This window comes from Carcharhinus amblyrhynchos, chromosome 1 (genome assembly GCF_965287045.1).
Source record: "Carcharhinus amblyrhynchos chromosome 1, sCarAmb.v2.hapA, whole genome shotgun sequence".
In the NCBI taxonomy this organism is placed as follows: domain Eukaryota; kingdom Metazoa; phylum Chordata; class Chondrichthyes; order Carcharhiniformes; family Carcharhinidae; genus Carcharhinus; species Carcharhinus amblyrhynchos.
The window spans coordinates 37,974,922-37,987,927 of record NC_137324.1 but is presented as its reverse complement, the minus strand read 5'-3'; the positions used below and the strand labels follow the sequence as shown (position 1 = coordinate 37,987,927).

The window sequence follows — 13,006 nt, the reverse complement described above, 5'->3', positions numbered from 1 at the left end:
CTGCACTCTGTCCTTTAGTTCTTTATGAATAGTATGCTTTGTCTGTATAGCGTGCAAGGAACAATACTTTTCACTGTGACAATAATAAATCAACTCAGGAAGTGGAATATCCTGGGAAATAAATTGAATGGCATATTTTTGTACATGTATATATACTTGTATGTAATTTTCCATTGTTTAATTTTAGCTACAGTTTCAAGGACTGGAACATTAATGGCTCAGCAACGACCAAGAGTAAGTTACTCTTAGAATTTTATTGAATAACAATACTGTTAATGATTTTACAGCAAGCTTGATACTCTACCAATCAAGAATAAGACCTAATGTTTTTGGTTTGATTTCATTCAGTTTGGAATTCTATTTAAAACTGCGATGCATTTTGAAAGTTTGAAATAATTACAATAAATTGCAGGCCTTTGACAAGGTACTGGATGGTATGTTGTTGCATAAGGTTAAATCCCTTGGGATTCGGATTGAGGTAGCCAAATGGATACGAAATTGACTTGATGACAGAAGCCAGAGGGTGGTTGTAGAGGGTTGTTTTTCAAACTGGAGGCCTGTGACCAGCGACGTGCCTCAGTGATTGGTGGTGGGTCCACTGTTATTTGTCATTAATATAAATGATTTGGGTGAGTATTAGGAGGCATGGTTATACATTTGCAGATGATACCAAAGTTGATGGCATAGTGGACAATGAAGAAAGTTATCTCGGACATCAATGGGATCTTGATCAATTGGGCCAGTGATCTGACATATGGCAGATGGAGTTTAATTTTTTTATATATATATGCGAGGTGATGCATTTTGGTAAATCAAATCAGGGCAGGATTTACTCAATTAATAGGACATTGAAGAGAGTTATAGAACAAAGATCTACAGGTACATGTTTGCAGTTCACTGAAAGTGGAGTCACAGATGGACAGGGTGGTGAAGAAGGCATTTAGCATAGTTGATTTCATTGGTTAGAAATGTGGGAAATTGGAACTAGCTTAGTCATTTAAAAAAAAAGGCAGCATGGACAAGTAGGGCCAAAGGGCCTGTTTCCATGCTGTAAACCTCTATGATTCTATGACTCTAAATTGTCCTACATCCAAAATCCTGAAATTTTAGTCCTTGTTAGGTGTTGCTGGGTAGACCAATATTTATTGCCCATCCCAAATTGCCTTTGGGAAGGTGGTGGTGAGCTGCCTTCATTGAACTGCTGCAGTTTAATGTTTTAGAGTTTATTTATTAGTGTCACAAATAAGGCTTACACTAACACTGCAATGAAGTTACTGACTGTGAAAATCACTGAGTCACCACACCAGCGCCTGTTCGGGTACACTGAGAGAATTTAGCATGGCCAATGCACCTATCCAGCAAATCTTTCAGACTGTGGGAGGAAACTGGAGCACTCGGAGGAAGCCCATGCAGACATGGGGAAAATGTGCAAACTCCACACAGACATTGGCCCAAGCCGGGAATCGAACCCGGGTCCCTGGCACTGAGGCAGCAGTGCTAACCACTGTGCTGCCCCTGAGTCTTTCTAGTTTAATAATATCCATTCTATAATAGGATGACCAGACTGTACACAGTATTCCAAGTGTGATCTTACCAATGCCTTGTACAACTTCAACAAGATGCCGCAATTCCTGTCATCACTGTTCTGACCAATGAAACCAAGCGTGCAAAATGCCGCCTTCACCTGCGACTCCATTTTCAATGAGCTATGAACAATTCCTGAGGCGTAGCTAACACCAGCAGTGCCACTCCCAGTAAGCAAGCCCAATAAACAAAGAACAACAGGCCCTTCGGCCCAACGAGCCCACGCCGCCATTTTAACATTGTGAGTTCCCTCTTCCACCCATGACCCTCAGCCTTTCTGGAGTGTTTTTTTTAAAGTTTATTTATTAGTCACAAGAGCATAACATAAGAAATAGGAGTAGGCCATCTGGCCCTTCGAGCCTGCCTCGCCATTCAATAAGATCATGGCTGATCTGTCGTGGCTCAGTTCCACATTCCCGCCCTCTCCCCATAACCCTTAATCCCCTCTCTTATCAAAAACCCATCAACCCGCATCTTAAAAATATTTAGCGAGGTAGCCTCCACCACTTCAACGGGCAGAGAATTCCAGAGATTCACCACCCTTTGAGTGAAGAAGTTCCTCCTCAACTCTGTTCTAAACCGCGCCCCCCTTTATCTTGAGGCTGTGCCCCCTAGTCCTACTGTCCTTTCTGAGCGGGAAGAGTCTCTCCACCTCTATCCTATCCATCCCATTCATCATCTTATACGTCTCAATGAGATCTCCCCTCATTCTTTTAAACTCTAACGAGTACAAGCCTAGTTTATTCAGCGACTTGCATTCACACTGCAATGAAGTTACTGTGAAAATCCCCTAGATGCCACACTCCGGCGCCTGTTCGGGTCAGTGCATCTAACCAGCATGTTGTTTGGACTATGGGAGGAAACCAGATCACCAGGCGGAAACCAACACAGACATGGGGAGAACGTGCAAACTCCTCACAGACAGGGACCCAAACCAGGAATCGAACCTGGGATCCTGACACTGAGGCAGTAGTGGTAACCACTGTGTCACTATACTGCCCATGCCACTTAATTTGTCAAATAAAGTTTGAACTTTATTTATCAGTGTCACAAATAAGATTACATAAACACTGCAATGAAGTTACTGTGAAAGGCATAACATTAAAGTAATTTACACAGAATCGCAGGGATTCATTTGAAATTTAACCTGAAGTTCCAGGATGGATGGACAATGCTGCCTGCAGTAAAAGGCAGTTTGTTTAACCTGTAAATCTAGAGCTGTTCCTCCTGATGCTGAGATCGGTTGTATTTGATATCACTTTCCTAGACTGGGATCAAACCTTTCCTACCTTAACAATGTTTAATGTGTGGGGCACCAGCGACTGCACGTACTTTCCCTGTGTGTAAATGAGACGTGGATCAGAATCGCAAAGCAATGCTATGCCAGTACTGCAACATGACTGGTGGAAAGCTGCTTTCTGTCACTGGGGAGACTGCAGGTAGCCCCACAGGACAACCATGAGTGGCTTTGGGCTTTGAGAACTCAGGTGCAGACTGCGGCAGCTGTCAGGGCTGGCTGGCTGAAAGGCAACAGTAAGAGTACTTAGGAACACAGTACTGTAGTGTTAAGACTCAGGTCAGAGACTCCCAAGTGTTTTGTGAAATTAGCCTACACCCTAAGTTTTACATTTGTTTTTAGCATTGGTGAGCATAAGGTGTTTCGCTCCAGGTATGATTCAAGGGACCCACTAGGAAGCTTTTCTAAAACAATGTTTATTTAAGAACATAGTTTGAATATAACAGAAAGAACTAGCCTAACTTTTACCAATTACATGTCTTAAACATGACATAGTATAACTCCTAACAGCTAGCCATCTCTGTTGTTCCAAGTTAAAGCAACATTCCACAGACATACACCCTTGTTCAGACTTGGTTAGCTCACGTGATACTGGATTTTGAGCTTTGTAATACCTATGGACAAGCCAGCACTTTTCAGAATTGGATATAACCCTCAAACAGCAAAACTTCAAAGCGGTAAACCTAGTCGTCAGCAGCTTCCAAAAGCAGCCACCCAGACAACAGAATCTCCAACTGCAGGGAGGGGGAGAAACACTGCTGTCTCTCTCTGCTTCAAGCAGCTTCTGAGCTTGAGTATTCCACGAAAAGACCAGCTTCCCCATCACGTGACCATATCTGCCAATCACCCCAATGAAGCCCCATTCTGCAAAATCCCAGGGGGAAACAGCAGAACGGCACTAGTTCAGATTAAAACCACCATTCTAGCCATTATGCTATTGCAACACCAAAACAGAATGCCGGCTCTGACAAAATCCTAGGGACTGCTCAAACAGCCTGAAGAGAAACATGATTAAAATGCATTTCTTAAAGGCACAGTACCATCACAGCAGGCCTGAGAGAGAGCAGCAGGTTTATATTACATGGGGCCACTGGTTAGTATTCCTCTGGGCTGGAACTTCAACAATCCTAGGAGGAAAGATTGCTGAACTGAGAGAATCTGCAAGCTGCTTTGAACACTGATCTCTACAGTTATGATTGCAGCAGTTAGAGCCTGTAAGGTGGCAAGCTAGGCTTTCACACAGTCTTTGGTGAGAATGTGAGTTGCGTGGAGGATGCAAAGAGCCTTCAAGGAGATTTAGACAAACTAGATGAGTGGGCAAGAATATGGCAGATGGAATATACTGTAGAAAAATGTGCAGCTTTCCACTTTGATAGGAAAACTTCTTAAATAGGGAGAGATTGGGAAGTGTGGATGCCAAAGGGACCTATGGTTCCCTGTTCAGAAATTACTGAGTGCTAATATGCAGGTGAACAAACAATTAAGAAGGCAAAATGGTATGTAAGCTTTTATTGCAAGGGGATTTGAGTACAGGAGTAAGGATGTCTAATTGCAGTTGTATCACACCTTGGTGAGACCACGCTTTGAGTATAGTTTTTGTCTCCTTGCCTAAGGAAGGATTAACTGACTGTAAAGAGAACGCAATGACGATGCACCAGGCTGAACCCAATGATGACAGCATTGCCCTATGAGGACAGACTGGGAGACTGAACCTGGGGATGGCATGGAGGCACAGTGGTTCGCACTGCTGCCTCAGTGCCAGTGACCCAGGTTCGATTTCCGGCTTGGGTCACTGTCTGTGTGGAGTTTGTGGGGATCTCCCCATATCTGTGTGAGTTTCTTCTGAGTGCTCTGTTTTCCTCCCACAATCCAAAAAATGAGCTGGTCAGGTGGATTGGCCATGCTGAATTCACCCTCATCGTACACAAACTGATGCAGGAGTGTGGCGACTAGGGGATTTTCACAGTAACTTCATTGCTGTGTTAATGTAAGCCTACTTGTGTCTAATAAATAAACTTGACTTGTATTCGCTAGAGTTTAGAAGAATGAGAACTGACCTGATTGAAGTGTATAGAATTTTTACGGGGCTTGACAGGGTCGATGCAGGAATGATACTTACCCAAGTTGGGGAGGTTTCGAATCAGGATAGAGTCAGAATAAAAGATTATTTAGGACTGAAATGAGGAAGATTTTCTTCAGGCAGGGGATGGCGAGTTTTTGAAATTCATCCCCAGGTGCATGTCCACAAATGACAGTTGTGATTCAAGCTATTCTGAAAGCTCTTAGCCGTGAGATTTAAATTTGGTGTGGGGGGTGATTCCAGTGTATGGGTGCTATGAGATTCCAATTTATTGTAATGATCCTGATGTTGGACAGTGAGGAGGGGGCATACGAATCCAGTATTAATGCCACCAGGAAAAGGGCATCCATTGTGATATTTTCCACTGGTGCCACCAAACAAGCCCACCATGAACATAGGAGCAGTGAATCCCAGCCCTTGAAAATGCAGAATTCACAATTTGTGCTGTTGGGCACATTGTGGTATCGAACAGGAAATCTCTTTGAGGTTTAATTTTCATTGTTAAAGCACAAGCTAACGTTTTCTGCATTTCCCTCCTTTAGCAGCTGTGCTCTCAAGTAATATTAAATCTGGAATGTTGTTTGTTTTTCCTGTTTTGTTCAATTCAATCATTGTAATTAACAAGAAATTTTTGATTTGGAAATTAAAAAAGTTCTGATTTTGGCCTAATATTTATAGTTGCATTTGTTTTGTTTCTTTAGCAGAGAGCAGAAGACAACTTTAACAGCACCAGGAAGCAGTCTGTTGGAGCACAGTTTAGAGTATGTATCAATGTTCAAGTTATTTATTGGTTACCAAAAGTGAGTTTTATAGATCTTTTTGAACCCTTAACCAGCAAAAGGAAGCAGATCAAGATACTGATTTATTGCACAATGGTCCACAGGAAATGTCAGGCCAGCTTTGCAGGGTGTTATTCTTTAGTACAAACTCCTTCCTGTCAATATATATCCCTCTAAAGCTGGAAGAAATCCCAGACTATTGATTATATCGTTCTAAAGGTAATTGCAGTTTCCAATTATCGTGCATGGGAAGGCAGTGGCCTAGTAGTGTTATCGCAAGACTATTAATCCTGAACCTCGGCTAATGTTCTGGGGACCCAGGTTCAGATCCCATCATGGCAGCTGGTGGAATTTGAATTCAATAAAAAAAAATTTTTTTTTAAATTTTAAATCTGGAATTAAGAATCTACTGATGACCATGAAACCATTGTCGGGAAAAACCCACCTGGTTCACTAATGCCCTTTAGGGAAGGAAATCTGTCATTCTTAGCTGATCTGACCTACATGTGACTCCAGAGTCTCAGCAACGTGGTTGACTCTCGACTACCCTTGGGCAGTAAATGCTGGCCAGCCAGCAATGCTTGTGCTCCGCAAGTGAATTTTTTTAAAAAAAAGGTCCATTTCCACGGTGTACACATCACAGCCCAACTCATCAAAGATGTAGCTGGGAATGGAATTTTGAAGTGCAATAAAGAAAACCTTTGTTTACTGGTCTTTTTGAAAAGTGAGATTTTCCATTGAATGTGAGAAAAACGTGACTGTCTGAAGCCTCCATTACGTTTTAACTGAAATGTGCAATGCAAAGTGGTTGGCCTTTGGTGTGGCTAATCAGTAATTGTGGTCAGTAAGCATTTCAGAGAGGCCAATTTTTAAATGCTCAAACGCCTTCTAATGTGATACTTTAGAATTGCAAGTGGTTACAGCTTAGAACGAGACCATTCAACCTGCCCAGAACACATGAAGCTCTCTGCAAGATCAATTCAGCTACTTCCATCCCCCACACTTCCCTCTCCAGTTACTCGTCCAGTTCTTTTTTCAACACTACAATTGACACTGCCTCCATTACACACATGGTAATACAATCGAGATCCTAACCACTCTCCGGTGTTTAAAAAAAGACTTTTCTTTGCACGTTTTTGATTCTATTCCCAATCACTTTAAATTTTCTGCCATTATTATAATTTGGACACAGACTATCTATGATCCTTACAATTCCAACAAAGTTGTAAAAGGGGAGAAATTTGATATTTATTAGAGATAGATTTGCAGAATTATTAGTTAATGAAAAGGAAATCACATTTGACAAACCTCCTGATGTGTTTTGAGGATGTAACTAGCCGAATAGATAAGGGTGAACCAGTGAATGTAATGTATTTGGATTTCCAGAAAGCTTTTTGATAAAGTCTCTCATAAGCTGTTAATGTGCGGAGTGAAAGTTTGTGGGATTGGGGAAATATATTGGCATGGATAGAGAATTGGTTAGCAGAAAGGAAACAAAGTAGGAATAAATGGATCTTTTTCAGAGGGGTCTCGCAGGAGTCAGTATTTGGGCCCCAGTTATTGACAACATAAAGATATGGGTGAGAGAACCAAATGTAGTATTTTCCATGTTTGCTGATGACACATTTGTGCATGTGTACTAATTATTCACTCTGCTCTTGGCAAAAGAGCTCCACTCCAAAGTTGTGTGGGTTGAGTTGATAGGCCATGATAATTTGCCCTTTAGTATCAAAGGGTTTAGCAGAGTAAATACGTGGGGTTACAGGAATAGGGCCTGGGTAGGATTGTTGTCAGTGCAGGTTTAATTAGCTGAGTGCCCTTCTGCACTGTAGGGATTCTATAATTTTACAATTCTATCTAGAAACCAGTCAAACCACTTGGACTCAATTTCCACAGTCTTCTGAGCCTCCTGTAATGTCACGGTGACCTTTAAATTGGTTAAGCCATTGCATTACATTTGAGTATTTGTCAGATTGGATAGGACTCTGAAGGTAGACAAATATTAGCATCAATCATTGAATAGCGATGGGAAAGGAGGTCGGTCAGTTAGTAACATGAGTGGTCTTGCTAAACTTTTGTACCTCCTCATCATGTTTTGAATTTTAGATCAATTTATTAACTTTGCAGCAAATGCTCAGGAACAGCTAAAATGTCTTCTCCTTTTCATAAAACCTGCTTCAGTGTGCTGAGCAGTAACAATCAGATATATTGTGGGTAAGAAAGCAAACGGGGTATTTAAACCAGCATTGTTTTGAACTGCAGACTAACATGGACAATTTGGTCCATTTTGTTTTATTTTAAAGCATTCTTTAGCAGTGTTGATGGAGAAGATGTTTGCAGCAAACCCTCATTTCATTCGCTGTGTCAAACCAAACATTAATAAATTGCCCAATCAGCTGGACAGCAAGATTTTCATGGATCAGGTGAGTTGTGCCACCTCTTATTAATGGTTGTAAATTGAGAGTTAAGATTAATTCACCCATGGTGGTGGGAATGGATAGCTGGGATAAATTATGCCAGAACTGATTGCAGCATACGGGTACCATGACTATTAAGAACATAAGAAATAGGAGCAGGAGTAGGCCATCTAGCCCTTCGAGCCTGCCCCGCCATTCAATAAGATCATGGCTGATCTGTTGTGGCTCAGTTCCACTTTCCCGCCCTCTCCCCATAACCCTTAATCCCCTCTCTTATCAAGAACCCATCAACCCGCTTCTTAAAAATATTTAGCGAGGCAGCCTCCACCACTTCAACGGGCAGAGAATTCCAGAGATTCACCACCCTTTGAGTGAAGAAGTTCCTCCTCAACTCCGTTCTAAACCGCCTCCCCTTTATCTTGAGGCTGTGCCCCCTAGTCCTACTGTCTTTTTTGAGCGGGAAGAGTCTCTCCACCTCTATCCTATCCATCCCATTCATCATCTTATACGTCTCAATGAGATCTCCCCTCATTCTTCTAAACTCTAACGAGTACAAGCCTAGTTTATTCAGCCTCTCCTCATAGCTCAATCCCCTCAACTCCGGTATCAGCCTAGTAAACCTCCTCTGCACTCCCTCCAGGGCCAAAATATCCTTGCGCAGGTGCGGCGCCCAAAACTGCACACAGTACTCCAGCTGCGGCCTCACCAATGCCCTATACAGCTGCAGCAAGACCTCCCTACTTTTATATTCAATCCCCCTCGCTATGAAGGCCAGCATCCCGTTCGCCTTCCTGACCACCTGCTGCACCTGCAAGCTGGGTTTTTGCGACTCATGCACAAGGACCCCGAGGTCCCTCTGCACCGTCGCCTGCTGCAGTTTTTCGCCACGTAAGTAATAGTCCTTCCTACCATTCTTCCTACCAAAGTGGACCACCTCACACTTGCCAACATTAAATTCCATTTGCCATTTCCTGGCCCATTCGCCCAGCCTATCTAGATCCTTCTGCAGACTCTCCACACCCTCCGCACAATTTGCCTTTCCCCCAATCTTGGTGTCATCAGCAAATTTCGACACCCTACACTCGGTTCCCTCCTCCACCCCGAATAATGATCTGGAGGTGGGGCGGGCTGTTAACACGCAAATAAGTGCGGCGTGCAGGAATGGGACGGCAGTAGTTATGGGAGATTTCAATCTGCATATTGATTGGTCGACCCATGTTGGACGAGGTGGGCTTGAGGAGGAGTTCTTGGAATGCTGCCGGGATAATTTCCTTGAACAGTGTGTGTTGGAGCCGACGAGGGAGCGAGCTATCTTGGATCTGGTGCTATGTAATGAGGCGGGTAGAATTAGGGACCTTGCGGTGAAGGATCCTCTTGGAGAGAGTGATCATTGTATGGTGGAGTTTCTGGTGCAGATGGAGGAGGAGAAAGTGGGTTCCCGGACACGCGTCCTTTGTTTGAATAGAGGGGAGTATGGTAGGATGAGAGAAGAATTGGCGAATGTGGACTGGGGGAGTGCGTTGGAAGGTAGGTCTGCTGAGGAGCAGTGGAGGATCTTTAAGGAGATCTTTCTTGGTGCTCAGCAGAAATTTATTCCGATGGTTAAAAAGGACAGTAGGAAGAGAGGTAATAAGCCGTGGATAACGAAGGAGGTGAAGGAAAGTGTTAAATTAAAAGCGGAGGAATTTAGAGTAGCTGAGAGTAGTGGGCGAGAAGAGGATTGGGAAAGGTTTAAATGTCAACAAAGATTGACAAAGAAGTTGATAAAGGAGGGTAGGAGAAGCTATGAGGCTGGGCTAGCACTTAATATAAAAAAGGCTAGCAAGAGTTTTTATAAATATATAAAAAGGAAGAGGCTGGCTAGGGTGAACGTTGGTCCTTTAGAGAATGAGAAAGGGGAGCTAGTGATAGGAGATGGGGATATGGCTAAGGTCTTGAATAACTTTTTTGTTTCTGTCTTCACGGAGGAGGACGTGAATAATTTGCCGGGTGTTAGCGATGGAAAGGTGGTAGGAATGGAGGGTCTTAATGACATTACTGTTACTAGAGAGGTGGTGCTCGACAGACTGGAGGGGCTGATTGTGGACAAATCCCCAGGACCGGATGGAATGCATCCGAGGGTTCTGAAAGAAATGGCGGAGGTGATAGTGGATGCCTTGGTGGTTATTTTCCAGACGTCGCTGGATTCCGGGGAAGTGCCGGAAGATTGGAAAACGGCTAATGTTACGCCGTTGTTTAAGAAGGGTGCCAGGCAAAAGGCGGGGAATTATAGGCCGGTTAGTTTAACGTCTGTGGTAGGTAAAATGTTAGAATCCGTCATTAAGGAGGAAATTGCGAGGCATCTTGAAGGGAATTGCTTGATAGGGCGGACGCAACACGGTTTCATTAAAGGGAAGTCGTGTCTGACAAATTTACTGGAGTTCTATGAGGATGTGTCTAGGGCAGTGGATAGAGGAGAGCCGGTGGATGTGGTCTTTCTGGATTTTCAGAAGGCGTTTGACAAGGTACCTCACAAGAGGTTATTGCAGAAGGTCAGGGGACATGAAGTTGGGGGTAGGGTGTTAGCGTGGATAGAGGATTGGTTGTCAAATAGGAGGCAGAGAGTGGGGGTCAATGGGTGCTATTCGGATTGGCGGTTGGTGACTAGTGGGGTGCCCCAGGGGTCCGCACAATTTGCCTTTCCCCCAATCTTGGTGTCATCAGCAAATTTCGACACCCTACACTCGGTTCCCTCCTCCAGATCATCTATATAAATGGTAAATAGCTGAGGCCCCAGCTCTGTTACTTTAAAAAAAACATTTTGTTTTAGATAGCCATGTTGAATTTTTAGGGCAATAACTTGAAATAGAATCATAGAGTCTCTACAGTGCAGAAAGAGGCCATTTGGCTCAACAGGCCTGCACCGACTCTCAGAGCATCTCACCCAGGTCCCCTCTCCCCCATAACCCGACACGTTTACCATGGCTCATCCACCTAACCGACACATCTTTGGACTATGGGAGGAAACTGAAGCAGACGTGACAGAATGTGTAAACTCTGCATAGACAGTGACCCAAGGCCAGAATTGAAGCTGGGTCCCTAGCAGTGTGAGGCAGCAGTGCTCACCGCTGTGCTGCCATGCCGCACGCTCATCTAAACTAAATGCTGGAGGAGTCCACTTTAATTCAGATATTAAGTTCGCCAGAACATCATTGAAATGCTGCAAACAGAATTCTGAGTTTAAAATCTTTTTCTTTTGCCTGATGGAGCAAAGATTTACCACCTTTGTCTTAGCAATTGAAGATGTCACGGGAAGTGAAATATTTGGTTTGCTGTCTTCCAAATAATGGTGTCAGTGCTGCGAGGTCATTATCATCCACATACCACTGAAGACGTTTAAAGCAGTGGTGTCAAAGTTACTACCTACTGTTAACTTGCGTTGTTGATAAATGTTCATTTTTAACAGCAGTGAGGCTTGGCGATTGTGTCATCAGAATCCTGGCAATTGCTCCGTCTTAAAATAACTCTTGTTCTCAGATGTTTCCATGGCTTAGCCCTTGCTATTTCTGTAACCTCCTGCAGTCTGACATTCTCCATGATCTCTGCATTCCTCCAGTTTTGGCGTCCTGTGCATTCCTGATCTTAATCACTCTACCAGTCAGGGATGTAGCTTTATGTGTTTGGGCCTCAACCTCATGAATTCCGTGCTTAAGTCTATCTCTTCCTTTTTTCCTCTGTTAAAATGTTCCTTCACACCCATGTCTTTGATCAACATTTTGGTCACCTGTTCTTGGAGGGCTGGGTTTATGTCTCCCACTGGAAGCAGGATTCAGCTCGGGGAAAACGAAATTGAGATTTCTTTTATCTGCAAACACAAGTTTCCTCTACTTTTCCGACCATTTTCACCTGACCTTTTTGTGGATCGGAGTGGGTGGGTGCAAAAAAATAGACTCCCTCTCCTTACGTAGTAACATAAGAATTTGGGACAGAAGTAGGCCAATTCAAGCCTGCTCCGCCATTCAATCAGATCACAGTTGATCTCCTGATCTCAAATCCACCTCCCCGCTTGTTCCTCATGTTCCCCCCACCTCCCATTTTCCATTAGAATTATGTCCATCTCCTTCTTGAAACCATTTGCTGATTCAGACTCCACCGCACTATGGCACTTGCAAGTTCCACAAATTCACTACCCTCTGCAAGTAGTTCCTCCTCATCTCAGTTTTAAATCTACGGCCTCTAAAGCCTATACCTGTAACCTCTTCTTCTAGGTTGCCCCATGAAAGGAAACATTTGGTCTACGTTTACTTTATCAATTCCTTTTAAACTTTTATATACCTCGATCAGATCCCTCCTCATCTTTTGAAACTCCGGCGAGTTTCTCCTTCCACACTTCATTGTGGATCACAAACCACATTTGCAAACTCCCTCACCTCTCGGTGAGAAATAAGTTGGGAGCAAATTTTGGGAGCCTCAAAAAGGTCCATTTTATGTCTTCCTCTCATACACAAATGTCCGGGCCAACATCTCCATGAGTAGCTCAATGCTAATCGAGATGGTAAAACATTTTATTTCCTATGTTCCAGGTGCTATATCAAAGCAACTTGTTGAGTAAAGCTGTCAGATCCCACTAATGTTAAATATTGCTATATGGGTTGGGTGCTGGGTGGGGGAGGGTGCAGTTGTACTGGATGCAGCAGTAAATTTAGCAAATGTGGATTGTGTTCCAGATCAAAACATATTTAACAGTCTTGCAATTAAAATGACAGAACAGGAACAAAATATAATTTTCGTAAATGAATGGTATCAAGGGATATGGAACAATGTTGGGCAAATGGAGTAACAGTGCAAATCAATCATGGACGGTATGGTG

At 43.3% G+C, this 13,006-nt stretch overlaps 1 protein-coding gene across 1 annotated transcript in view; it reads left to right on the top strand.

Moving 5' to 3' along the window:
* LOC145357271 (myosin-IIIb) overlaps positions 1 to 13,006 on the top strand; it is a 148,178-nt gene that overhangs the window by 108,451 nt on the left and 26,721 nt on the right. The window contains exons 16-18 of the mRNA XM_080210522.1: positions 188 to 234; positions 5,663 to 5,722; positions 8,044 to 8,163. Coding sequence (XP_080066648.1) covers positions 188 to 234; positions 5,663 to 5,722; positions 8,044 to 8,163 — 227 coding nt within the window. The remainder of the gene's footprint in view (positions 1 to 187; positions 235 to 5,662; positions 5,723 to 8,043; positions 8,164 to 13,006) is intronic.